At 47.8% G+C, this 27,917-nt stretch overlaps 1 protein-coding gene across 1 annotated transcript; it reads right to left on the bottom strand.

Moving 5' to 3' along the window:
* Positions 1-255: 255 nt before the first annotated feature.
* Positions 256-27,584, bottom strand: CAPN14 (calpain 14). The gene is made up of 21 exons (XM_003984351.4): positions 27,140-27,584; positions 25,691-25,760; positions 24,732-24,850; positions 24,459-24,595; positions 23,817-23,991; positions 23,153-23,218; positions 20,433-20,518; positions 19,093-19,167; positions 17,864-18,027; positions 16,507-16,670; positions 15,975-15,983; positions 13,262-13,467; positions 12,254-12,290; positions 11,448-11,504; positions 9,921-9,978; positions 7,286-7,350; positions 5,917-5,985; positions 4,956-5,034; positions 4,232-4,348; positions 3,824-3,879; positions 256-1,481 (listed from the first exon to the last, which is right to left on the bottom strand). The coding sequence occupies exons 1-21, from the start codon at positions 27,362-27,364 to the stop codon at positions 1,455-1,457; spliced, it is 2,061 nt and encodes a 686-aa protein (XP_003984400.1). The 5' UTR covers positions 27,365-27,584; the 3' UTR covers positions 256-1,454.
* Between the last annotated feature and the right edge of the window lie 333 nt (positions 27,585-27,917).

Below are 27,917 nucleotides of genomic sequence, written 5' to 3'. Positions count from 1 at the left end.
TCTCTCTCTTCAAAATAAATAAAAACTTAAAAAAATAAAAATAAAGTAGGTACGGAGAGGGTATGGAGAATTATTTGAAATGGATAGTCCATAGGTCAAGTAAACAGATTGACACTTGTTACATGCAGGGAGCCCTTTGAGAATTCAGGTGTTTTAAATCCATTGGTTCCCACCTACCCCCCCCCCCCCCGCCCTCCGCCACACAATTCAATCATCTGAAGATATGGTAGCAGAAGACCATCCAGTGACCTCAAATGCCAGAGCCAGCCCAACCCACCTGGACTCTGCCAAGCCTCTCATATTCTGTGTTCTTAAAAGCTCAATATAGCCCCACCCCACCTCCACACAATTGAAATTTAGCCTATGCCTCCACCAATTTATAGATGCTGGTACAGTTGTTTAAGGACATATTAGTCCCTCTTCAGATCTTGAAACCTAGACTATTACTCCAAATGGGATATTTGGCTAAGGCTATTTAAAGTTAAGGCTATTTAAATTGGATAGCCATCATCTTCAAGCGACCAACATGTGATCGACAACAACATAAACTGTAAAAAGGCTTATCATTGAATTAGCAGTAAGTCTAGAGACAGATGATTCCAGAGTTGGTTGAGTAGCTCAATAAAGTCATCAGTGGCTCAGGTTCTTTCCATCCATCTGTTGTGCCAACTTCACGCATTGGATTTCATTCTCAGCCTTGTTGTAGCATAAGCCTTGAGAGCTGTTGTTATTTTCTCTCTTGTAATGCAAGGATCTGACTTAGGCTTTGGTTGACCAGGCATCTTAAATAAACACTTTACCAGCCATAGGACTAGATAGAGAGATCTTGGTTCATTTCTATAACTGACCATTTGAACCTCTTGTTTCTGTTTTTCCCCCCTCTTCCCACTTTAAATTCCCACTCTTGTGTTAAAATTCACCAACAGAGAATGAACCCATGAAACCCTGCCCACAACCCCAATAAAAGGAGAACCCCAGGCATTCTCTCCCTTTCTCTCTCTCTTCCCCTCACAACAACCTCACTGTGCAGCCCTAGGGGTGCTATGTAATTTCCAGGTCTTATAAGTAATAAATCTTTATTTTTTCAAAGTTAAAAAAATAATAAATTGGACAGCCATGGAGGCAGTATTGTTAAAGGTTGACATACCAACTCTGGAGTCAGATTTCTTAGACCACGTCAGCTGACATCCCTGCTGTGACAAGGTTGTGGCTGGAGAATGACAATTGGTCTTTACAAGTCCAAGGCAATCTTTGCTAACTCCTTTCCCTTTTTGCACACTGCCTATCCAAGGGGAAGGTCTGCAGAAAAGAAATCTTCCCAGCTGAGAAGGCGATGACTGGAGACACGGTCCTGAAGAACAGTAAATGGGCTGAATGTGGATTGGTTTCAGTCAAAGGCTACCTTTGAGCCACATGCAGAGTTCTCAGTGAAGGCAGACAGGGCTCCAGCCTTCTCAGGAGTACAGAGTCATCATCAGCCACTGAATATATTGGGGAAGCAAATTACGGTCAGTGCAGGCCCACCTGTGACATTCAGCTAAGGGTGCTTCATTTCTCTGTCACCAGACCCAGGAGGCTGACACAAGACTTAGGACCTCCTCCCCCTCATTCCTGGGAAGCCACAGAGACAGGACATTAATGGATGGTTTAGCCAGAGGGACCACACCATCTGGTAGTAAGTATAAATCAACCTGAAATATAATCAACCTTGACTTCTCATGGTGCCGGTGAATGATGATAACCAAGATACAGGCTGATTCTGTATTCAGTTCTCAATGCAATTTTCCGCCATGAATTCAACTTGGCATGCTCATGACAGCGGTGTGCAGGTGTGTGGACCAACTGGGTAGCAGAAATCCATTAGAGTCTATTCTACATGTTTACATTTAAGGGCCCATTTGTCTGACAGCTTTATGTGGGTGTGATGAACAGCCCCTCTAACTCACACAGAGAGAACCTTTGGAGAAACCACTCTCCAAGCCAATTACATCAAAATGATGATACTGATGATGGTGGCGATGAAGATGATAATGTGAAGTTACCAATGGCGTCAGAGAAAACCTGCGTGAAATTCTAACAAGTTGGCTGCCACTCCCTGTAGGCCTCCTTGGATGGCCCTAAGGATCTCTTTCTCATGGAACCAGAGGTGGTTACAGCTGAAGAGGGCCTTAGAGACCACCTAGCGCAACTCATTCATTTTACATGTGGGGAAGCTGAGGTCCAGATCTATTCAAGTTGATTTGCCTAGGGTCTCACACCTAGTTACAGGAGTGCTGTGGGTTCTACCTGGGGCTCAGTCCAGTTCTCTTCCCGTGATGGCACATTGCATTGCTGGGGTCTGCTCAGGCTGTGGACTACCCTGTTTCATGATGTCCTGCTCTCCCAGCTCTGAGTCTGCACTATAGAAGCACTGCTTGGGATCTGGACATGAGCTTGGGGATTTGAGATGGAGATGGACCCAAAAGATTCTAACCATTGTCCCTCTAGCTGAATCTTACCTTCACACTCAGACATGGCCATGACTGAGGTGAGACATATGCTGAGGGTCCCAATATCTTGGGAAAATATTACATGAAATGGACATTTGAGGTCAAGGAAGAAACCTCAGCTTTTACTAGGACCTTTTTAAGCAGCCCAAATAGAAGATGTGTTTTTACAAAGAAAGGGCAGATGGTTTAATTCCAGATTCCAGTGTCTTTGCAGCAAACCCCACTTGGCACCACATCTGACACATAGCAGGTACACAGTAAATCCATGAGGTTTGAAGGATCGGGCAAGACAATCAGTGTCAGGCACAGATTTGTTCTCTCGGTTTATCACCTCTTTCACTCAACAAACATTCGTGAAGCTCCTATTACATGCAAAGCACACTGTATGAAGTTCAAGAAGAGGACATCCAGACAGATCAGAATCCCTACCTTTATGGGGAAGGCTAAACCAGCTGTTGAGAAAGATCTGACCCTGATCTTTCCAGACATCTTAAGCCAATTTTGTCATTCTTTATACTCTAGCCAGGACTGCACACAATGTTCCCTCTAGAGGAGGGAGCCTTTCCTACTCTCCACTCTGCCTCCCTGGCTCCTTCTGATCTTTAAGGTTTCAACTTTGATGTCACCTCCTCCAGAAAGGCCTCTGTGAAATGCCCTATTCAGATCAGCTATCTTATTACTGTCTATGCTGGACTTCATTGCTGGCCTGGGTCTTCACCCCCCTCTGTGTCCGTGCCCTCTGCAAGTGACTTTGATGTTCCTCTCATGACAAGGAGAAGGCTCTTTCCCCAAGTGCTGGAAGTAGGCTTGGTCACATGACTTGCTTTGGACAACAGAATGAGTTGCAAGGCACGATGTGCCTGATCTCAGATACCCTGCGTGTTTAAGCTCACTTCCCTGTGCTTCTGCCATTGTCCTGAGACCATGAGACTAGCCTGGCCAGAGCTTCCTCAATGAAGGTACCCCAGAAAAGCCCCCCGTTCACCCACTGATCATGAGCCAGCCAGCTGAGATCCACTGACTTCCAGCCACGTGGCCGGGGAGCTCCATGAGTGTTGCTGTCACTGCTGAAGTTAGGTGGATTTGTCACATGGCATTATTGTAATCATAGTTATTGGGTCCCCTGAGTCAGTCTCCTGGTCCCTGCATAGGTGCCCAGCACAGAGTGAGTGCTTCGTAAAGAGCTGGCAAATAGACAAATAGGTGTAGTCAAGGCAGGGCTACATCCCAAACTCAGTAGAATGAAGGACCCAGAACCCTGGTCCTTCACATGGACATGCCGTGACCACCTCTCTCTAAGATGAGATGTGTCAACCCCACAGAGAAGGGCTTACCTCTGGCTTCTGGAGGTAGATCCCTTTGCCATCTTGGGTTAAGTTCTGAAAGGCATCTGTGAACATGCACCAGAAAGGAACACAGATGTGTCTGGAGACATTACAAACTGGTTCCTCCATCCATCCCCTCACCTGCAAACCCGGTTTTAGCCTGTGTGCAGCCATGTGTGCACTTTACAAGTGTAAGTGAACTGCCTCAGACCTTTGCCTCTAGGACAGGCAGGGTATACATGAGTTTGGAGCAACATAGCTGGGTTTCTTGGGTGCAGAGCCAGCGTGCCCCATAGCTCCTGGCCTATTGTTTCCGCCCTGGTAGCTGTCTTCTCTCCTGCTTGGACTGGGGGCAGGTGGGCAATCCATGAGGCATGCAGAGGAAGCACCGGCCCTGCCTCCTTCCCCCCAGCTCACCCTCCATGTACTCTGCACGCAGCATCAAGTGGACGAAGCTGCCGAAGTCCATCTGGAGGTTGGGGCCGCCATAGCGGATAAGCATCAGCTGGCAGACGTCATTGCTGAGCATGATTCCTGCGTTGAACACAGACTCCCCCCATGTGTGCTGGGGACCTCATATCCCCTCCCCTCCACCTGAGGTCCCTTGATTGAAATTGTCCCTCCCCTTCCAGGACCTGAATCCTGATAACACGGGGATCTTCTTTTATGGGGCTCATTAGTTTAATTATTAGCCAATTTTCTTTGTCTCATCTCAACTCCCCCTTCCTGCCCCCTTCGGCCACCAGCATGAGGATCTTTTTAGCGAGCGGGTTACCGGCCTTCAAGGCAGGAGGCAGTCTATGCAGCCGTGGTCAAGAGCATCCGCTTTTGAGCCTGATCATCCTGGACTCAAACTCCAGACAACTTACCTAACTTGCCTGAGCTCTAACTTCTCCCTCTGTAAAGTAGGGATTATCCCACGGTGTTGAAGATTACATGAGAGAGTGGCTGTTCCAACCCCGCCCCCCAAATGTTAGCTATGACCATAGTGATAGCAATAATAAATCCTTCTGTTATTTGCAGATCCACATCTTTGGGCCTCTGGACTCAGGGAGCAACCGTGCACATTGGAATTACTTCAGAAGCCACGCACCCCTCCCCTCCCCGCTCCGCCCGCAGCACCTGCTCGGCCTGCACCTACCTGCATCCCTCATGGCAGCCTGCAGCTGGGTCCTGTTCAGGTATCCTGAGTGACTGCTGTCGTGCTTGTGGAAAACCTCCTGCAAAGAAGCCACACCAAAGGCTCGGGAACCAAGCGTTTCTGTGCACCACATGAGAGCCCCCCCCCCCGCCCCCGCCATGCCCCAGCATCCATGCTGCTATTGGCCATCGTGAGGCTCCGCCAGCAGCACCTGCTGCCAGCACGAGAAGAGGCAGAGGGTCCGGGCTTCTGAGAAAGGGAGCGTTTTTTGCTTTTGTTTTTGTCACGGGGATGGCCAGTCTGGGTATAGCAAAATGTACTTGATTGAGGCACGTCATCCTAAACCTTGAAGGGCTTCCAGCTTTCTGACTCAGGAAGGTGAGAGGGACAGTTGTGAGTAATAACTGGAAAAATGGGAAGAAGCCACTTGATGCAGGACTTTAAATGCCATGCTAAGGAGTTCAGACTTTATCGGAAGACCGTGGAGAGTCTCAAACAAAGCAACATGATCAGACGTGCACTTTAGAAATCCAGGAGACTATCGGGGCGCCTGGGTGGCTCAGTCAGTGAAACGTCTGACTTCGGCTCAGGTCATGATCTCACAGTTCGTGGGTTCGAGCCCCGCATCGGGCTCTGGGCTGACAGCTCAGAGCCTGGAGCCTGCTTCAGATTCTGGGTCTCCCTCTCTCTCTGCCCCTTCCCCTGCTTGTGCTCTGTCTCTCAAAAATAAATAAATGTTAAAAAATAAATAAAAAAAAAAGAAAAGAAATCCAGGAGACTATTGCAACAGGCTCTCTGAGTTTGGGAAAGACGGAAGGCTGGCCCACCGGAGGGAGAGCAGAGCAGACTGGGTGAAGAGTGGGGTACACGGGGCTGAAGGGGTAGTGGTGCCTCACCCAGCTTTGCAGAGCTGCTGCCTCTGCCCCTCCCTCAGGGACGTGTGGTGAAGACACGCTCTTACCTGACACAGCATCAGCTGCTTCCACAGGTCCCTGAACTCCTGGATGCTCACGGTACCCGACGCATTTAGCTGATAGAAGGTTAAGGTCAAAGCCGCCAGGGGAGTTGCACTCACACCTCAGAGGGGCAGCTGGCCCTCCCCACAACAGTGCGCGATTTGTGGACAGCCCTGTCCCGTGTCTGATCTCCCTACTTGGCCTCTGCTGGCTGGTCAGTCCAGCCCACGGCTCCCTCGCCCTTGCTAGGAAAGGACAGAATGAGCCAGAACACAGCCACACTGGGAGAAGTCTGATCACGGCGGTGATGATGGTGATGAAAACAGCTACCGTCTAGTGAGACAGGAGAGTTCGACCCAGCCAATTTGATGTGATTTAAATAAAAAACAGTAACTCTTTTTATGTTATTAATTGCTCAAACCAACTTCTGGAAGGGGTCAGTCACAGGGTGGCTCTTTTATTTAGTCATTTTAGAAAAGGTTAAAAGCTTAATGAGTGGCTTTGAGCCATGTCCAAATACCCCTGCCTCAGAAAGACTGGGTCAAAATATCGTCACACACACCTCCATCTGGGTCCTTCGGGTGGCTCTAGGACCGAGTTACACACTTTAATTACGTTACTTCATTTTCACCTCATAGGTGAGGTGGGTACTCACTCCCCTCTCGAGTGTATGATAAAAGGGGGGCTGATGAACTTCCTGCATCTGGTGATGAGGTTGGGACCTCCTGCAATGCCTGTGCACCTGACTCCCGTCCCGTGATGTCCATGCTGTCTGCAAAGTTTCTATAAAGACTGCTTTGGTATTCACAACCCTCCCACCATGCATTCACACACCTCTCTGTAGTACAGATAATTAAACCATGATTAAATGGTTCACGTAGAAAGAGGGTTTGCTAGAAACATCGGAACCAGGAAGGCAGAGTCTGTGGCATGCACTGAACTTACTGAGCTCTGATTTCCTGATCTGTCAAGGCGAGCAGCCACTGCCCTGTCACCAAATGAAAACTTGGAACCCTGAGGCTCTTGTAACAGTTTCTTGTTACTTGGGGGATTGTTACTAACCACCACCCAGCAGCTGCCTCATCCTCCCTATCAGGAAATAAGATTATTTTTAACAATAGCTAATAGTGAAAATGTAATCGATGACAGCACTTTGCCTGGGTTACCCCATTTGCATTCTCCCACTGATACTACAGAGGAGCTGTAGCATCTCTATGGTGCACACAAGGACCCGGAGGCACAAGGAGGCTACATGATGTGTCCGAGATCACACAAATAGTAAGTGCTTGGGCTGGGATTCAAACCCAGGCAGCCTGGCCCAGAGCGAGGCTCTCCACCAGCAGCATGCGTCCTGCCACAAACCTGAAAAGATACATCCAGTAGGGCCAGGATCCCCTGGCAGGCGTCCAGGCTGAAGAAAGGCTGGGCACTCCCCAGACCTGCAGAGGGACAGAAAGAGTCTGCATGGGGCCCCGCCCTAGGACTGCACAGCCCTTTTCTTAACAGTAAGAGGCAGCACTATCTAGGCCACCTGTAGGTTCTAATGACTGTCATTCGTGGGGAGTAGCAGGAAGTAGGAACAAGAGGGCAGGGAAAAGAGAGAAGGCTTAGTGGTGATTCCTACACCCAAAAAGCACCATAAAACCCTGCAGAGAACACCTGATTATAGCCTGGTCTTCTTCCACAGAGGGTCAGATGAATGGAGCCCTGTGTACCTAGGAGAGAGGTACCCTCACAGAGTCACGGGCTCCCAAGTCTGAAAGAGATCTGAGACATTAATTTGTTCAACTTCCACCTAAATGGGAGGTTTCTTTCCTCAGGTGGTTGGTGGATGGTCTGTCAGTTACGGGTGCTCACTTTTTCACATGGTTGGATAGCTCCAGTCAGGAGAAATTTATGTTAATTCCGAAAGAACCGCCTGCAAAATTCAATCCCTAGTCCAAGTTCTGCCTCCAGAAGAGCATGAACAGACATCCGTCTGCTCTTCGATGTTTCTCCTGCATTCTAAACATGGCTTCTAAACCCTCTCCACCTTCTTCTAGACCCTATGCTTTGCCACCTTCTCTCTAAAATGCAGAACCAAGACGGGAACGTACTCCTTCAGCTACAGTTTGATTGAGCAGAGAACAATGGGGCTATGACTTCCCAAATTTTCCAGCTGCACTTCCCAAAAATTATGTTCCAAAGATGATGTTCTGCAGAGAAAGTGTTTTGAGTTCAAATACATTTGAAATATTTTGTATCTATAGACCCTTTTTCTCCATTCACCATGCATCTTAGCATATAATAGGTACTGAGGAGCCAACATGGAAATTTTGTTTTTGTTTAATGCAGAATTTCCCAAGCACAACTGACCGCAGAATCTAACCCCTTTTATTTCATGGAACACTTCCTAAAACTTCTTAGTCTCTAATCTTTCTTGCAACACAATTTCAAAAATACAAATCTAAATGTTTTCATTAAATATAGCCTGAATTCAGATGAGCTGATTTAGCAGCAACTTGAAACTGTTAGCTTGTGTTAAGCTCCAGGTCAATGAAATTAACCAGATATCTTTCACATAAACCTCCACAAAAATGAGATCTCTTCTGTTAGGAACTTGTGCAATTAATTTTTAAAAAAATAATGAAATGGCAGTTTTTCATTATCAACCCGACTCTGTTTCATCTTTTTGGTTTTGGGCACAGTCTGTTGTGGGCATTTTCAATTCTGCTGTCTATTATGCTAATGATTCCTCCCAGCTTTGTGCCATCTGCAGATCTGAAAAGCCTACCTCCCATGTCTTCTTCTGAGTCATTGATAAAAGCTGGGGAGATGAAGGGCACCAAGGGTAGAAACCAGAGACCCTCGTCTATACTTAGAGACTCTCATCTATAACATAGAATTACCCCTCCGGTTTTATATTTATATAACTCTTGGGAATGGAACACATCTCATGTTGCTACTTTACAACCCACATGTCATAATTTATCATCAGATAGTTTACCAAGTATTTTGCCCAAATCCACAGCTCTCTGATCTGCCAATCCAGAAATTCTCTCAAAGGACTACAAGAAAGCAATTTGCCCATACACTCTTTGGAACACCATTTTGCATGCTTGTGATCAAATAATCTAAAAAATTATAAATGTGCACAAGCTATCTCTTCTAGATAATTTCCCTAGATTTTTCCCCCCAAGATGTGGGGGAGCTCTTATAGTCTATAATTTCTAGAATCTCTCCTTCTGGCTCTTTTATGATACCTGAATTTGGCTTTGAGGAACCATCTGGAAATTATTCCAAGCCCTGAGCTATACAACACCCTGGACTACAATTTGTTTGGACTTGAAGTCTTGGTTTCACATAAAGGAGAAGTAATAACATATCTTAGGTGGCAAATACCCTTTAATTGTTTGGTTTACTTTTTTCATTTTGAAGTCCTTCTTTCTCCCCAGAGAAATCATGTTCTTCTCTCTTAAAATATACATATAAACATTTTTCCATGGACTTTCCATGGCTTTCCTAATAATTTTTCTCAAGCGTCATATGAAGGCATCCACACTAGCATTTGCAGCCCCCTAAGGGAATGTGCTCCCCTCCTTCGATTTTTATAGGTTGGTCAATTTAAATACGAGTTCATTAGAACGTTCCCTGGTCAGCTCGTCAATACTTAAGATTTATGTACCAGCTTGGGTATGGTTTTCCACACAGAATTTATATGCCAAGAAGTACTCGGATATTCTACTCAAATTCTCAAGCTAGCAAAACTTCAGAAATATTTATTTTCACAGCCATGTATCTCTATACACCCCAACTAAGCAAGAAAACCTCCAAAACCAAAACACTATTTTCCAAGCTACATAAACTTCTCTACTGCTTTCTCAGACCACATGACCCCCTGATGTAAGACACAGCTGTCTGGGGGACCATTGTGCAGCAATTAATGTGCTCCACAGGGGAAAGAGAACAGACCCAGGGTTCAGCAACGTTGTGTCCCCGGAGTCCTACAGGATGACTCTGAAATACTCACTTGACCAGGTCATGTGGTTCAGGACCTTCTGCAGCTGCACTGCGTTTATTTCTGGACACTGAAGGGGAAGCAGAGTGGCAGGAGAAAACCATCATTACCGAAGGCTCATTAGATGCAGAGCGGCCGCCACAAAAGAGGGCTGGGAGTCCACTCCCGCATCAGCTCAGCATGGTACACATGCCATTTCTGGGTGGAATAAGTGATGCTGGGGGTCAAGTCCTGAGGACCCCAGCAGGGCAGGGCTCTTAAGAAGCAGACTAATAATGGTGATTTTCAAATTGGGTTTTATCAAGATGCTTCAAAAGTTCGGCAAGCTATTTGGTTTGAATTTGATTTTATTTTTTAATGTTTTATTTTTGAGAGACAGAGAGACAGAACATGAGCAGGGGAGGGGCAGAGAGAGAGAGAGATACCAGAATCCGAAGCAGGCTCTGAGCTGTCAGCACAGAGCCCAATGTGGGGCTCGAACTCACGAACCGTGAGATCATGACCTGGTCCGAAGTCGGAAGTCAGATGCTTAACCGACTGAGCCACCCAGGTGCCAGTGAATTTTATTCTTAATAAGGCATCTTCAGCCAAGGCTCCAAATTTTAATTTCAGAGTTTCTCAGAAGCAATCCTTTACATTAACATTTAACTTTAAAAAATATAAATGAAATACAAGCAACATACAGTTGAGCTTATGAAATAGATACATACTCACAATATACCTTTTTTTCAATCTGTTTTTTACATATTGGGGTTCTTGGTGAGATTCCATTAGATAAAAGGACTGCAACAGAAAATGTTTGGAAACCTCTGGTATGGAGGAAAACCTTTATAACAACTTATGTAAGAGTCTGACTATCCTCTCTGACTACATTATGCAAAATTCCAGGGGTGAATATGAGAGAACATAGGTGCAGGCACATAGTGAATTAAATCCAGTGTTATGAACACAAGGAGCTCATGGTCTTCTAGTTTTAATGACCTCACTAAGGTGTCAGACCCCATATTTCTAGAGTATTTCTTGCCGTATTCCTCAATGGATTTAGTGCCCTAAAGGTTAGGGACAGAGGGGCCTCCAGAGCCTTGCACACATACCACTGGCCTCCTGATCTGGGTCAACCCAAGGAAAGAGCTCAAGGGAACCAGGTATGTAGCCCCAGGCCCTCCTCTTCCCTAATGCCCTCTTACCAGCCCTATCCCCTCTCTAGGTGACCACCCAAGGGATCTTTCTCCTTGAGCTCTCCCAGACTGCTAGGGCTTGTCATGACCATGCTCTGAGCCACTACCGACACTGACTCTTGGCTCTACTATAGTCCATTTTCTCTCCTACAACTGATCAATGTTGCTTTCAAGAAGAGATATGCATTTTACAGGAGCCTTCTGGAGACAGTCCACTTTCCCCCAGTTGTCTAAAAACTTGAGGACTTAAATAGAAAGTGGCAGTCTGGCAAAGAGCAGCCTTACATCGTGCTTCGTACACAGGGTCAGTACACAGTCCCCGGCTTCGCCCACTGCTCGCCACCACACCTGGTCAACTTACCTTTTCAAAGAGTTTAGTGAAGAATTCATCCTGCCCTTCATTTTTGTCTACTATTTCCTATAGGAACAGACACACAGAAAGACTTAGTCGTTCACCTGGATACGTGGACGCTCATGGGCGCACTAACGTCTCATGACCCCCAGGCCCCAGAAATCCCTAAGTTTGACCTTGTGCACTATCTTAAGTTTTCTACCACCATGTTCACACATTCTTTGTTTCTCCAATTCTCACTGCCTTTGGGGAAGTAGCAAACAGTGAAATGGGCAAAAGAAACATCAGGTAGAAAGAAGCAAAAGCAAGTAAATGTATCACCCATGTACCTGGGGCTCTGGACCCTCAATGACAATGATGTGACCAGAAGGATGTGACCAGGACAGCTCCTCTGGTGCAAAAACAGCAGAACCTGGGGGTGCCTGGGTGGCTCAGTCGGGTCTGACTCTTGATTTCAGCTCAGGTCATGCTCTCATGGTTCATGAGGTTGAGCCCACATCGAACTCTGTGCTGACAGCACAGGGCCTGCTGGGGATTCTCTCTCTCTTCCTCTCTCTCTGCCCTTCCCCCACTCATGCTCTCTTTCTATCTCCAAATAAATAAATAAATAAATAAATAAATAAATTTTTTAAAATTATAGAAAAACAGCAGAACCTGGGTGCCCTCAGGGCACAACAGGTAATGAAGTATGGGTGCCATGGAGTAGGGTCTGCAGGATCTGCCGACTTTCCCCCACAGCCTGAATGTGAGGGGAGAAGCCCACCATCTTGGCTTTGGAAACAGTCCTGCATGTAGAATCCCACTTGCCTACGTACCTTAGAGAAGACAGCACTGGAATTGCATCCAATTTCACTGAGGGAAAACAGAAGGCAGAATTACTTCTTGGGATCATCTGAGGAGCACTCTGGCCAACAGTCTCCCTCCCCTAGGAACACATCTTCCAAGTTCCTTAGCCGTGCGCCATGTGGGCTTTGCCCAGCTCTCATGCCTTACTCTCACATCTCCTGCTTGAAGTCGACAGAGCAGCCATGTGGCCCAGCACACTGCTTGTCCCTCCCAACATGCCTGGCACTGTTCCTCATCTCCCCACCTTTGCTCACACCAAGCCCCTTTCATTGTCTCCACCCACATTGAACTACTCCTACTCATATGTATGACTCGGCACCGACAGGCAGTGAGGCTTGAGGTCAAGTCAGACTACCCAGGGCCAAACCATGGAGAAAAAAAGAAAGGGAACTGGATTCTAAGCATTGAAGGGCTGTCGTGTCAAAACAATCATAAGCAGAAGAATAAGTTGGGCTGGAATGTGTTTGTATATTGATTCACCTACACACACTTTTGGCATCTGAGCCTACTCATTGATGACGGCCTCTCCTCATCTGCCCAATCCCCTCTATGCATCTCCTAGAAACTAACACCTCCCTGAAGTCAGCCCTGTCTCCCCCCAGGACCATGGAAGTTTGGCTCAGATGCTCTTCCTTGGTGCTCTCCTAACACCCTGTGCAGATAAATGCTTGCACTGGATGCAGGATAGCATAAATAATTACTCATATGTCCCGTCCCTTCCAGGCCCTGAGCTTCCAGAGGGCAAGGGCCAAGCCTGTTGTAGCTCTTTCTCTTGAATGTCTAGCAGACTGTTCATTTGTTAGAAGGAGAGCGGGGAGGAAGAGGAGAAGGATGCTCTTCATGCAGGGAGCTCCCTGCTCTCCCTACCCCTCTTCTGTGTCGGCCACAGACCCCGTCCTCTGCCATTTCCACCTCACCTTCTGTATCTCCCCTAGCCCCAAAAGGCCCCCACCTCCAGGGAAGTCCCATGTCCTTACTGAAAGATGTGCTTCCTGGAGAATACTCTCAGGACAAACTCTGCTTCCTGGCCAGCCTTGGATGTGCAGGGCACAACGAGGTATGTCCCTGGCTCCAGTTGCAGTTCCTGACTCACTTCTTTCTCTGTGAGAAATGCTTCAGGCCATCTTATGGGGGCATTTTTCCAGAAAAACTCAGAGGGCAGTCTCCTCTGGTCACCATAGTGCTGTGGGTGGAGGACGGAAGAGTCCCAGTTAAGGTGATCCCCAGGGTGTGTAGCCTGGCCTGGGACCCTTGGCCAGGAGACAGGATAAGGTGGTCTCTGATTAGCCAAACCCTACTGCTCCAGGGGAGGGGTGAAGGGGTGAGGAGTGGAGATGAAAGAATAGACCATGACAGGAATGGATACCGTTGCTGGAACCCTGTGCGAGGCTGAGTAGACATGTCAATTCACTTGACTTTATGTTAAAAACAACATCATATACAAATGATGTGAGAAACGTCACCAGGCCTGTACTTTCCATTTACGGTTAAGGGTGTGAGGCTCAGACAAGTCAGGTCATATACCCAAGGTCACCCAGCTGGTAAGAGTCTCGGCCACGGTTGGAACTCAGGGCAGCTGAGCCTCCAATGTCCATGTCCTTTACACTTCCCGTGGCAGTCCCCATGTATGCGATACAACTTCAAGGTTAATTATGACGTGATTATGGTCACCCATACAGGTGGACCGCCAAACATCTCCCCGCCTACATTATAACAGCTACATACGGATAAATTGGACATTCTACATCATCTCAGTGGACGGGAAAGAGAGTAGGATGAAAGTTCAGAGGACCTGAATCAGGGCTCCGGCTCTGACATTGCCTGGACACGTGTGGGTTTTTTGTTGTTGTTGTTGTTTTATCTCATACTCTCTTTCTCTTACTCTCTCTCTCACCTTCATTCTCTCTCTCTCTCTCTGTCCTTTCTTCCTCCTTTATTTCTCTATCTTTCCCTATCTTTCTCTCTTGCTGCCTCTCCCCTTTGCTCTCACTCAGGGCTGTGGAGGGAGACAAGGACCATAAGCAGGATCCTCACTCTAGTTTATATACAGATAACAAAGACATGACCTACCCACATAAAAACATATTTCACAGATTCTACTCAAGGCCACAGAAATAAAATAAATCTCCTGATGATGCATGCTTTCTTTATCAGATGATGAGAACTAGGGAATCATCCTATTGCCATCTTTGCCTTGGCCTCTAGGAATCTCAGAACTAAATTTTATATTCAGCCATATTAGCTGTCCTAGGTTTAGGGTTCCTGGTAGAATCAACTGCTTACTTTATCCATGTATGACTTTTTTCGTGCCTTTAAAATTTTTTTAAACTGTATTTATTTTGTGAGAGAGAGAGTGGGGGGAGGGACAGAGAGAGAGGGAGAGAGAGAATCCCACACAGGCTCCACACTATTAGCACAGAGCCCGATGCAGGGCTTGAACTCACAAACCACGAGATCACGACCTGAACCAAAATCAAGAGTTGGATGCTTAACCAACTAAGCTACCCAGGCGCCCCTTGTCTTTTAAATTTTGAACTGGCTTATAGTTTTGTTCTGTCTATAATTTAATTGTAGGTTGATATATATATATATATATATATATATATATCCCATATATATATATCCCATATATATATATATATCCCATATATATATATCCCATATATATATATATCCCATATATATATATATACCATATATATATATATATATCCCATATATATATATCCCATATATATACATCCCATATATATATATATATATCCCATATATATCCCATATGTATATATATCCCATATATATATATCCCATATATATATATATCCCATATATATATATCCCATATATATATATATCCCATATATATATATCCCATATATATATATCCCATATATATATATATATATATATATATATATATAACCCATATATATATATATATCCCATATATATATATGGAGAGAGAGAGAGAGAGATGCATGATATAAATAACTATTTTTAAAATTTTATAGGCAACTTTGGGAGCCTTCATGTTCCCACAGGAGGGAAAAAACCAAAACTGACCCAAGATACCTAATGCAAAAATGGTTTCTGTTAAAAAAAAAATCAGTTTAATTCAGTTTAATCAGTTTAATGTCAAATAATTAAGTTTTCCACTCCTGTTTCATTGGGAAACAAAACACTAGCTCCCACCCTTTTGGAGGCTGGGATACCTCAAACCTTAATTGATCCTTCTAGGCTGCCACTGCAGGTAAGGGACAGAGTGGTTCTTGCCCTCTGCCTGGATTTTTGTCCCACTTTCCCGAGCCTTTGCCCCTTGTCTCCAAGGAGATGGGCTGCATGGTCTCCCAATGTCCCATATGTTATAGATCTGTTTTATTATGAGCTTCAAAACTCAGGCAAGGATGTGATTACCATTGTCCCTATGCTGTGACAGCCTCTAGCTATTTCTGTAGGGATTTAATAAATTCTAAAATTTATTGGTTCTGCACCAGGCTCGGAGACCTCCCTATAGATGCCGAAGGATTTCTCAGGGTCCTTGGCAAGCACTCATTTCTTCTACACACACGGGCAGCCAGCATTTTTGCCAGACATCCTCGTAGCTCCTTATGTAAGGCTGCTATGGTCAAGCTGAACCTCACGGGTGATATCACTCCAAACCAGGGCCAGCTGGTCAAGTGTGGAACTCACCTTGCTCAACTGAAACACACAAAAAAAGAGAGACCTCATTAGACACGAATCCAACTCTTGCACGAGCCCTAACTGACGGAGGCTGATGTATAGGGAGGCTCTAGCCAGAGGCCCCCTTCCCTCCCTTAAGACTTGCTGTTCTAGTCAGGGACATTTTAATCCATCATCAAGAATTCTGGAAAAGGGTGAGGGAAGGCAACCTTGGCTCCTTGGGAGAGGAAAAGAACACCAGCCACCAGTACTGATTATAGAAACTGCGTGCCGGGCACCACAATAAAGCCCTGGTGCGTGATGTTCTTTTACTCTACCCTTTGCATAAATATCATCGTCCTCACTTTACAGAGGAAGCTGACGCTCAGGGGCAAGGAGGTGACTTGTTCCAGATGACATATTCCTAAGGGATGGAGCCAAAGCCTGCACCCAGGTCTGTTTGTAGACAGAGGCAGATGGGGAGGAAGTCGGGAAATGGAAGAAAGGATGACCAGTGGTGGGAGACGCCCCGCGAGGCCACATGCCCCCGAGGCCCACCTACCCTAAAGAGGTAGAAGCCAATGGCCAGGTGAGGCTTCCAGTTGCGGTGCCTGTGCCTGGGCCTCTGCAGCAGGGACACCAGCACGCTGCAGGGCATAGGGAACCTCCTGCCCTCCTGAAGGCTCCAGACAGACAGCAGGAACTGCGGGTTCTTCCAGAATGTGTCTGCAGCAGAACACAGAGAGGTGGGTCAGGCCTCCCCACACCCCTAGCATCTGGCTCCCACAGACCCAGGGCGCCTCCCCTGGGCTTGCCACCCAGAGGTCCATGTGGACAGAGTCGGGTTCTCAGCCTCCCCTCTATCCACCCTCCCACTCCACCTCCTCACCCCGTGTTCTGCCATAGACATGCAGACCGGAGTATTCTCGCTGCTGTAGCCCCTTCACCCAGCACACTCACTGCCCGATAAAGTGACTGCATTCATGAATGGAGGAGAACATGTCCATGACCTCAGGGAGGTTTGCATTTTAACACGGACAAAGCCTTAGCTGAAGGGCAGATTGAGCGTTGGGGCGGACCTCTCTGGCAGGAGGGGGGAGCCGGAGCAAAGGGTGCCTGGCCGGCTGAGACCGTACCCCATGGGTCTTTCCTTCCAAAGAGATGGCTCAGCACCTCCATTGTGGAGAAAGGGACACAGTCACCAAACCTCTCCACTTGGAGAGTTCAGACACGTTTGCCCCCTGTAACCGGTGAGCTAGGAATCCTTGATGTTATGTCACTACCAGAACCGTAGGCAAGGAGGGGCCAATACAGATGATAAAGTTACCATTTCACTCCTGCCTTTAAAGGGTGGTTATTTCGGGGCGCCTGGGTGGCTCAGTCGGTTAAGTGTCCGACTTTGGCTCGGGTCATGATCTCACAGTTCGTGAGTTCGAGCCCTGCATCAGGCTCTGTGTTGACAGCCTGGAGCCTGCTTCAGATTCTGTATCTCCCTCTCTCTCTGTTCCTCCCTCGCTCACTCTCTCTCTCTTAAAAACAAATAAAGATTTAGAAAGAAAGAAGGAAAGAAGGAAAGAGAAAGAAAGAAAGAAAGAAAGAAAGAAAGAAAGAAAGAAAGAAAGAAAGAAAGAAAGAAAGAAAGAAAGAAAGAAAGGGTGGTTATTTCAGCTTGGAAACGACCTTGTCCTAAAACCAAAGATTTAAGCCACCCTTTTACCATGGCATGTGTGCCGAGGAGGACACAGCCCAGGGCCAGAGCACACAGCTCGGTCAGTGAAGTCCCTCCACGCCTCAGCCAGATGGCCCGTGCAGGGTGAGGGCCTCACCACCATCCCCAGCGGCTCTGCCCGCATCCCCACCCCTGCTGGCCAAGCTGCCACATTAGCCCCAAGGGCCCAGGCTCCTGTGCATGTGCTTACCTCGGGGTGACTTCATCGGGCCACCGGCCGTGATCCCCTTTTCCCATCTTCCTTCCCGCATGGTGTATGTCCACTTCTGGCCTACATCCTGACTCAGCAGGCCCGGAGTCAGTTTGCAGATGACCAGAAGCATGAAATGTGTTTTAAAGTCCTTCAGTGTCATCCTGTGGAGAGGAAGAGGGAATAGCATGACGTCTCCTCATCAGGACCAGAGTGGGGGCTGGAACCAAGCTGCCCCTCCAGCCCCAGCCCCACACCACACCCTGCTGAGCTGGCCTTGGACACAGGAGAGCACAGCTGGCTAGATCAGCGTGAGAGTGCATCAGGGGTGATGGACCACCCTCCTGCCTCCTACCCGTGGCTGCAAGCAGCCTCCCACAATGGGTGCCTGGCGGCAATGTTCCTGTTTCGCGGATTGCGGTGATAAAGCTGAACTGAGGCGCTCATAACTAGCCAATTAAGATACAAATGTTTGATAATATTTGCACAAGTCAGTTCTCAATTATAAATTGATAAAATTGTTAGCCCCTACTTGCCAACTTTGTGGGTCAAAGCGTGCTAGCCGAACTGGCTGATGCTCAGTTTACTTATCTGTAAAGTGGAAATAATAGTATTTTCAGGGCTTTGCAGTTCAGTGATGACTTCCAAAGAGAGAGGGGTCGCAGCGGTCTAGAACGGGTGCAGAATGGGAGAAGGGGGCCCGTGGGAACAAGGGTGAAGTTAAGAGTAAGGGCAAAAAGCGAAGGGCAAAGAGAACAAATGGGGCTCATGTCAGACACCCAGAAACCATATTAGCTCAGGGTGTCTTGGTGGCTTTTCATAAAAAAGGGGTGAGTGGCTTTGGGGCGGGTGGGAGTCATGTCATGGCGCTCTGGGGGGTGCAAGTGAGATGGCTCAGAGTTTATAATCTCATCTTCCTTTCAGGCCAGGAAAGGCAAAACCTCAGGATTGAGTGGATTGAGACAGAGCGCAAGTCAGAGAGAAGGAGGTGGCCAGCCAGCCCTCTGCTCTGCTTTGAGGGTCCACTGAGCCCCACACCAGCGGTCACAGGTCTCACTGTAGAGACTGTGACCGTTTGCAGGGGCTGTTTGCCCGCTAGACTGCGGGCCCCTAGTGGGTCTTCTTGATCTCTACACAAGAGGTGCCTGGCATACACATGGCACCCGATAAATAGGCTGGGTACCCAAATGTAAGCTAGAGTGTTTGTCCCGAGTCCCCGAGTCAGATACCAGAATTCTCCGTCATTGCTTTTCCTCAGGAGCAGAATCTTCTCCTTGGGGCTCAGTAGCTCCCACATACCCGAGCTGAAAATAGAAAAGGGATGTTTCCAGGGGGGGATGAAAGGGTTGCAGAGGACGTGGCAGAGATGCTTTAGTAAATCCTCTGCCATGTCATTATTTACCTCATCTTCATGCTGCTTTGCAGACAACCACACCTCACGTCCTGCTTTATAAAAGTAACACGTAACCTTAACTCATCCCTCACTGTGCCCCAAGCTCTGGGCCAGGCTCTCGACATACTTTCTCTCATATAAGGCTGACCACAATTTTTATTGCCATTCTACGCATTCGGAAACAGAGGTTAAAAGAGATTAATTCGCTTTCCAGAAGTCACAAAGTTATGAAATGTCTGAGAGTATTTGAGCCTACATTGGTACTCTGTATTTTCAAAGCCCATGGTTCTGAACTTCATTGCTGACTGTGAAGGAGTTAAGGCTTCCCTGCGTCAATTCCCCACCATAAACAACTAAAAATGGGAAAAAACATTGAAACAAACAAAACAAACAAAAAAAACCTGTTCTCAGACGTTAGACTGCAGGCAGCATAGGGTTCTGACCCCGAGAGAAGGGGAACAATGTCACCTAGACCAGTTTCACCTAGACTCCGCCCAAAACTAAATACCTGGAGGGTGACACAGGGAATCACATTCCGATAATAGCGATAATAGCGGAAAGCCCAGAGGTCATGACCGGTCACCAGAAGGTTGAGGCCAATCCAGATCGTCTACCTCTGACTCAGCAGGCTCAAGAGCACACTGAACCAGGAAAAGAACACTGGGTTAGACTCCAAACACCTTGCTCGAGTCATGCTGAGAGACCTCGAGGAATTCCTTCGCTAACGCATCAACATCTTCATCCGTAAGATGGGGATAAAACGCCCTACCTTACAAGAGCATTGGTCAGAGGACTAGAGGTAATGAAAATTCAAAGTGCTTGGTGGAAATACGCAAATAGGGGAGACTTCCGCACATGTGAAGTAAGTGCAATTTTTACTTCCAAATAAATAAAAAAATAAACATGGGCAGGGAGAAAAAAAATATTCAAAGCCACTTAGCACAGGGCTGGCAAGCTCTCAATAAACATTAGCTCAATTATTATAATGAATGAGAACACAATCTATATATCATTAAGCATCTCATGAATGTGAGAGCTTGACCTTCACAATCTGAAAGCTCCCCTGTCAGGCTGGAGCCCAAGAGAACACTTGTGAATTTGTGTGCAGGCGGCCAGCTCCTTTGCCGGCTTGCCCCGCCCCCTCCTGGCCCCTGGCAGCCGGTGTCAGGCGCTCACCTGTCACTCCAGTCCCCTTTCCATTCCACTTTGCCCCAGGGGTTCCGCAGCTTGACTAGATATTCTGGTCCGTGTCTGCAGGTCACCTGTGCAAAAGGAGTTGCAATTTAGGTGGCTGGGCTGAGTGCCAGATGCAAATGTTGCAGATATCTGGGTGGGACTTGTGCCTGCCAGATGAGACCTTGAAAGGGAAGATTAAAGGCGCTGAGGGTTAAGAGAAGAGAAGAAGGTTCTGCTGCTTCTTAGCTGCTGAGACCTACGGCTAGTTCCTTAACCTGTGTGTTCCCTCATCTGTAAAGTAAAGCTAATTGTCACATCTCGCTGCAATCGGTTGAATGGTGGCCTCCAAAAGTCCGGTCTACCCGAAATCTGTCAGGGTGATCCTATTTAGAAAAAGGCTCTTTGCAGATGTAATTAAATTAAGGATCTCGAGATAAAATCACCCTGGATGAGGGTGGATCCTAAATCTAGTGACTAGGGAAGGGAAGGAGAGGGGGAAAGACACAGAGGAGAAGGCCATGTGAAGAGGGGGGGAAAGATTGGGTTCTGCATTCCAAGCTAAGGAAGCCGGGAGCCACCATCAGCTGGAAGAGGTGAGAAAAAATCTGCCCCCCAGAGCCTTCAGAGGCTCTCACGACCCCTTGATTTTCAGACTGCCAGCTTCAGAACTGGGAAAAAATACATTTCTGTTGTCTGAAGCCACACGATTTGTGGTGATTCCTTATGGCAGCCCCACTTGGCTAATATGCCCACACCCAGGGTTGTTGTAAGGATTGAGTTAACATTTGTAAAGCAGTTAGAACACTAGTTAGAGCAGAGTAAGTGCTAAATTTTGTTAAATATGTTAAATAAACATGCAACAAAACATAGGCATAAACATGTAACTGCCATACTGAAAAGCTGCAAAAATAATACAGTTTCTTTATTGACCTCACCCTGCCCTTCCCTACTGTTAACAATTTGCATAAGCAGGGTGTAATTATCAACTAAAGAAACTGAACATCAATCAATGAAATGTCAAGTCGACTACATCTCATTTGTTTAAATGGATTTTTTTTAATGTTTATTATTTATTTTTGAGACAGAGAGAGACAGAGCGCGAGTGGGGGAGGGGCAGAGAGAGAGGGAGACAACAGAATCTGACACAGGCTTCAGGCTCTGAGCTGTCAGCACAGAGCCCGACGCGGGGCTCGAACCCACGAACCGTGAGATCATGACCTGAGTCTAAGTCGGACGCTTAACTGACTGAGCCACTCAGGCGCCCCTGTTTAAATGGATTTTAACAGGTAAAAATACATGGTTCAAAACAAAAATTATATGAAAAGCGCTGTATTAAGTAGTCTCTTGCCTACTTAGACCTCTCCATTTCCAGCCATGCTTCCTTCCAAACACTTTGAATGCTTCTGTATTCAAATATGGATATATATTATTATTGCCTTTTTAAAAAAAATTTAATGTTTATTTTTGAGAGAGAGACAGAGCATGAGTGGGGGAGGGGCAGAGAAAGACAGAGACCCAGAATCCAAAGCCCGAGGAGAGGCTCAAACTCATGAACCACATGATCATGACCTGAGCTGAAGTCAGACACTTAACCGACTGAGCCACCCAGGCGCCCCTACTGCCCTTTCTTTCTTAAAGAAAAAGTAGCATACGATATAAATTCTCCTGTCCCTCACTTTTTCTACTGAACAGCGTTCTGGAGATTTTCTGAGGCACTGCATGAAGCACTTCTCATTCTTCTGCAACAGCACACTGACATAAAAATCTAAGTTTTGTTAAAGGACTATGAAAATAAGTGAAAAGCTCTTGGCATGCACACACACACACACACACACACACACACACACACATGACTGGTGCAGATCTGGGAGGAGGAAGAAGTCAGGTTGCAGTGGAGTTCAAGAAATTTAAAACAGTTAAAGGAAATCAGGGACTTGGGGACATCAGGCCCTCCAGGGGACATCAGGGGGTATTTAAGACTGAACCGGTAGATTCCTTACCTGCATGTTTTTCCGTGTGGCCTCCTCCACCAGGAGTGCCCTCACCAGCCACCCTTCAGGGGCCAGCTCAATGTCACCTCCTCTACGAAGTCTTTTCTGACTTCCCCCAACCCAATCAGGAGAATGTCTTCTCTCCTCCCTCTGAACCTTGAAATCCTTTTGTCTATTCTATCGGCCCCCCAACTTTCGACTTTGCTTTCTTACCATTCTTGCATATGATGTGTCTCCATACCTGACTATAAGCTCTGTGTAGGCAGGGACCCTGTCTGATTCATCTTTCCCTCAATGGGGGAAGAAAGATGAATAGCAATGAAAAGAACCTGAGAGGTTGACGAAAAGGAACTTCTGAGAAAGAAGTAAGAATTTGGGTGGGAAGCCCCAGATATGAAGGTCATCAGTGGCAGCCCAGAGTGAAGGGGTCTCAAGGGAGGGGTGGAGTCCAGCAGGGCTGGATGGCTGATCAGCTGGGCTGCCACAGGGCAAGAGGGACCGGGATGGTGACCCACAGGTGGCAAAGGCCAGACCCACCCCATCACTCCAGAACACAGGTGCACAGGTGCAGGGCACCCACCACCTGCTTTAGCAGGCCTGGAAAACCCATCAGACAATTTGCCTCTCTAGACTGGGCACAAATAATAACATGCACTGGAGCCTTGCTGAGAAGCCTTGGGAGAGAAGGAGAGGGGCCTGAAGAGAAAGAAAGGGGCTGGTTCCACCCACCTTTCTGATTCCTGTGAGGGTATAGGCATGGCCGCCCACCAGCCCGTTCTCCAGCACCCTCTCTTTCTGTGGAGGCAAGAGAACTCCTGTCAGCCCACTGCTAACGGTTTATGTGGGGGTCATAGGGACCTGTGTGGTCAAGCAAGGGCTTAAGGGGAGGGCTGGGAGAGACCCACGCTGTGTCCTCACAGTGGTCAAAGCTCTTCGGCACCCACAGTCTCATTAGAGCCTCTAAATCAGGGTGCCATTCTGCAGCGAGCCCCATCCCATTGTACACAGGACAAACTCAGATTCAGAGCTGCTAAACCATCATGTGGGGTGGCATGGCAGTTGCTCCTGGAGGCAGGGCTGAACCCAGAGCTCCCTACTCTAGTTAGAAGTTCTTGGTTGTTACTAAATCAGGCAGTAAAGACCAGTTGTGCTAGTAAAGCATCTTGCCCCTGGGTGATACTTAGTCACTGTCAGCACCCTTGTCTGCATGCCGTCTGCATACTACTGTGGCCTTGCCCACCCCTGCATGGCCGCTCTGGTTTGAACATCAGGACTCTAGGTGTAGGAGCTGGGTGGGTGTGTCAGGGCCCACACTGAGGTGAGGACAGAAGTTGGTGGATGAAGGGGATGGGAACAGGAGAGGACATTCTGCCAGCACACAACCCACTCGCACCCCTGAGTGTGTCTGGCAGCCAATGAGGGTTCTGCTGTAGGTGGCCCAGGTAAGGATGTCCCAGAGGTTGCCAGGGGCCTCTGCCGGCTTGATGGTCATTGTCACCCCTCCAGTGAAGTCCACAAGTGCTTCAGACACCTGTCCACGCTGCAAGTCTTCATAGGAGCCAGACAGCCTGCCCGGGGAAGGAGTAAACATGGGAGGAGAGGGAAGGGGCATTTGTATTGTAGCCTAGGATGATCCAAGTGAGTCTAGTGAACCCCCTGTTTGGTTCTTCTCTGGGCATGCACCTGTTACTCCTTCCTTCCATCCCCGGGGCAAAGGAAAATCTACACTCTGACTTCCTGTGCTTGTTAAATAACTCCATCCATTAGGGAAAAGACAAAATTCCTGACTGCTTGTTCAGATGGGGAAAAGTCTACATAAGAGATTCTGGATACATCACTTCTATATTCAAGGAGCCATGCCTCAGTGGCTCTTGTACCTCCTTCCTCTTGCACTCTCCCAGCATTGATGAGTTATAAACAGAAAGAGAGAGTGGGGAAGGGAAGGGAAGGGAAGGGAAGGGAAGGGAAGGGAAGGGAAGGGAAGGGAAGGGAAGGGAAGGGAAGGGAAGGGAAAAAAATTCTGGTGGTTGCTTACTTAGCATAGGCCTTTTCCAGAAGAGCTCCCCAGAACACGTTTTTGTAAGTGGAAGAGACAAAGACCAGCTGGCCAGCTGTATTCACAGGAAGTCGGTCATCTATCACCACAGGAACCCACTTCCCAAAGTGCCAGAACTGGAAGGAGAAAGTGTCCACTGGTGAGTAAAGATTGCCATGGAAGGCAGTCAGCTCAGGAGGCAAAGACATGACTCTTCCAAGAACCTTCTTTCCTATGGCTTCCTCTGGGCTGGGACACCAGGAGGATACTCACCCAGAACTGGAAAATGCCGGCATAGTTCTCAGTGAAATTCTGATTCAGGGGAACGACACGGCTCAGGATGTCCTGATGCAAAGTCAGAGCTTGCAAAGCAGCCAAGAACCAGCAGTCACCTAGGCCAGAGAGTACAGTGTCTGCATGGATGTACCACACATTCAGGCACATTCTACAAGTGTCTGCATGAATCTATTGAGGACTTATCACATGTAAGAAATGCCTACTCCCAATTGCTATCCTCTGGACTTGTAGCCTAGTTTCACAGAAGGGAAAGATCTACTCAGAGGAAGACAGTTAGTGAGGAGGAGGTGGAGAGGGGCATTGGCTGGAATCTCAACTTGACACCAAGAATCGAGTCAGATTCCTGGACCAGCTTTTAGCTTCCTGAATGCCACATCCTCAGGAACTTGGACCCAAACACAACCAAACTTTTCTAAAGTCCTACCTCTGTAAGTGATTTACGTTCTCCTGAGAAAGCCTCAGCTCTCTCTAGACTCCATTTTTCTGTCTGTGAAATGGGTATCACTACATTTCCCTTCCCCAGTAGCCCCTACCCCAAATGGGTATCACTACATTTCCCTTCCCTTTCCCCTAAAAGGAAAGTTGGGATGAGAATGGGCTTACTTGGACTCTATCTGGGGTATCTAGTGACTGGTGTGCTGAAAAGGACTCATTAAGGGGACTAGAGTAGAGAGAGCACATTCTCCCCAGACAAAACTTACACCTGTCAACTGGTAACGAGGGTTATTGTTAGGCAAGTTTGGGCATTCCCATACATCCTCAGAGGACCAGCTGTTATCATTTTCCCAGCAAGGCCACAGCACTTCAAGGTGGAGTTCAGGGTGGCCATTTTCCCCCATTGGGATCTCTCACTTCTCCTCTTCCCCACCCTCACTCTGGGCTGGGCCAGGCTCACAGGTGCCAGGCCTATGTCTCCAGGGGCTGTGCAGACTTACCTACCACTCCCTGGCACAGGTCCAGCCTTTTGGTGTCAGCAGAATAGAACTGGGGATTGCTGTGCAGCTCCTGCAGTGACAGACGGAATCATCCTTCTGACCAAGAAGAAGTTCCTGGAGCTACAGCGACTGTAGTTTCCCATACCCCAGGACTGGACTTGTGGGGACATAGATATAGGATACATGTGAAAGCAGGGCTGGCCCAGACAATCTGGCATTTGGATTCAGCCCACCATACTTCTCACTCCTTCTTGCAGCCCACATAAGCCGGAGTCCTGGAGAACTCTGTGTGGGCACTGAGGTACAGAGCTTGTACCTACAATGCCTTTTCTTAGAGTTTCTGTTTAAAATGGAAGTATGTCTTTTGGAAGGTGTTCTCATGTTTTCCTAGAGATCTTCACATTCTCCTTCCTTCACATTCTGCTTCCTGCTGCCCTCCTCCCCACCTCCCTGTTAAGCAGAAGTGTCCCAGTGACATTGGCAGTGACATGACACTGCATGTCATTGGCATGGCATGACACTGGTAGGACCAGTGACATGGTCCTATGCCTTCCCACCCCACCCTCCAAAATAATGGTTTCTTTGCCTTTCTATGCTGAGACATGGGGCAAGGTGGTGGTGGGAGGTGGGGAGGAGTGGTCTGTGCTTCATGGGAAGCACCGAACCCCTGGGGTTCTGCACTGGCACAGCTCTCCTGAGGTCAGGTGTATGACAGACTCTATGTCAGCAGTTTCCAAACTTTCTGGGAAAAGTAGAATCTTGGCTGCTCTCTAGATTGGGAAGCCCACTTGGGAATCTAATGCACAGAAGGGACTTGGTCTGGGGCTGCAGACTTTGATGAGAAGTCTGGATGGGCACAGAAGAGTAGAGAATTTGTAGCACACACTGACTTTACTTTGTTATAGATGTGACTGGGAAATCGTTTGTGTACATCAAGTTTGGCGGGGGCCAGACTGTCTTTGAACACATTAAGTTGCCTTTTAAAGGAACCATCAGAGCACTTTATAAAGTGAAGAACATTGTTGTAAAGTGATTAATAGCTTCTTAATTTACGTGTTCCATGGGCCTGACTTTGGGGTTGGGAGTGAAGATATGTGAAAATGTGTCTCTTTGCAGATGGCCTCAGCAGAGACTCAGGGCGTCCTACCATCTTAGATGAGGTCAGACAGTACTTTGGCCACAGCTGCCCAGTGTATTTCTGGGGAGGAGCTGAGGGAGAGGCACACCTCAGACTTCTCTCAGCATCACCCCTGGTTTTCTCCATCTGGAAAATAGGAATGTGGGCACTCCCCCATTCCCCTCACATGGAAATCAATGACAGTGAGTAAGATGCTGCATCTGAAACACTCCACCATTCTTTGGTCTGGGTTGACTTGGTGTATGTGTGTGTGTGTGTGTGTGTGTGTGTGTGTGTGTTGAGGGGATGCTTCCCCACAACTCCCCCCTTACCGGAGGCCTCCTCCACTGCAGGCCGGGCGGCAGCTTCCGCAATAGGGGCCCGCTGCCCACAGAGCACAGGCTGGCCGGGAAGCTGTCATCTTCAAAGAGGCGGCCTTCCATCAGGCACCTTTCCCTCAGGGCCTTGTAGTCCTGCTTGGGGAGCTGCGAGGAGCCCCCCAGTGAGTTCTTCTGCCCCATCTTCCATCTGCCTCGGAAAGACAGACACAGAGACATGGCAGAGTGTGGATACGGACCCTCGGGGTCTTCTGGGATGGTCTCTGTTGCTCCTGGAATGGAGAGCCGATGTTCAGTTTACTTGCTGCATCCAGAGAAGAGAAGTCAAGAGAAAGTCAGATGGGCTGGGGCACCTGGGCCAGTTCTTGTCCTAGAGAGTGAGGGTCCTTGAGCGCTTGTCCAGTGCTGGGGCTCGAGTTGGGGGTCCAGGCTCCACTACCAAGGCCTGAGGGAAAAGAGGGGTGTCACCAGCCTTAGGCTGGGTCTTGGGCCTGTGACCATGCCAATGTCACTGGGACACTTCTGCTTAGCAGGGAGGTGGGGAGGAGGGCAGCAGGAAGCAGAAGCTCAGTCCATTGGGCTTGAGGGTCCTGGTGCCAGACAAGGAAGGAGCAGTGGTTGCGCCTTCTGTCCTGCCCCGCAGAGCCTGCTTGCCATCACCCCTACACTCGCACACGTCCTTCCTCCTGCACCTTCCCCGTCTCTGGCTTTCCTCATTCTATATTCTCTTCAAAATTAACTCCTTCCTTAAAGACATTTTTGGCAATGTAAA

Source organism: Felis catus, chromosome A3, assembly GCF_018350175.1.
Source record: "Felis catus isolate Fca126 chromosome A3, F.catus_Fca126_mat1.0, whole genome shotgun sequence".
Lineage (NCBI taxonomy): Eukaryota > Metazoa > Chordata > Mammalia > Carnivora > Felidae > Felis > Felis catus.
The sequence above is the reverse complement of the archived record's forward strand: the minus strand, read 5'-3'. Positions and strand labels throughout refer to the sequence as shown.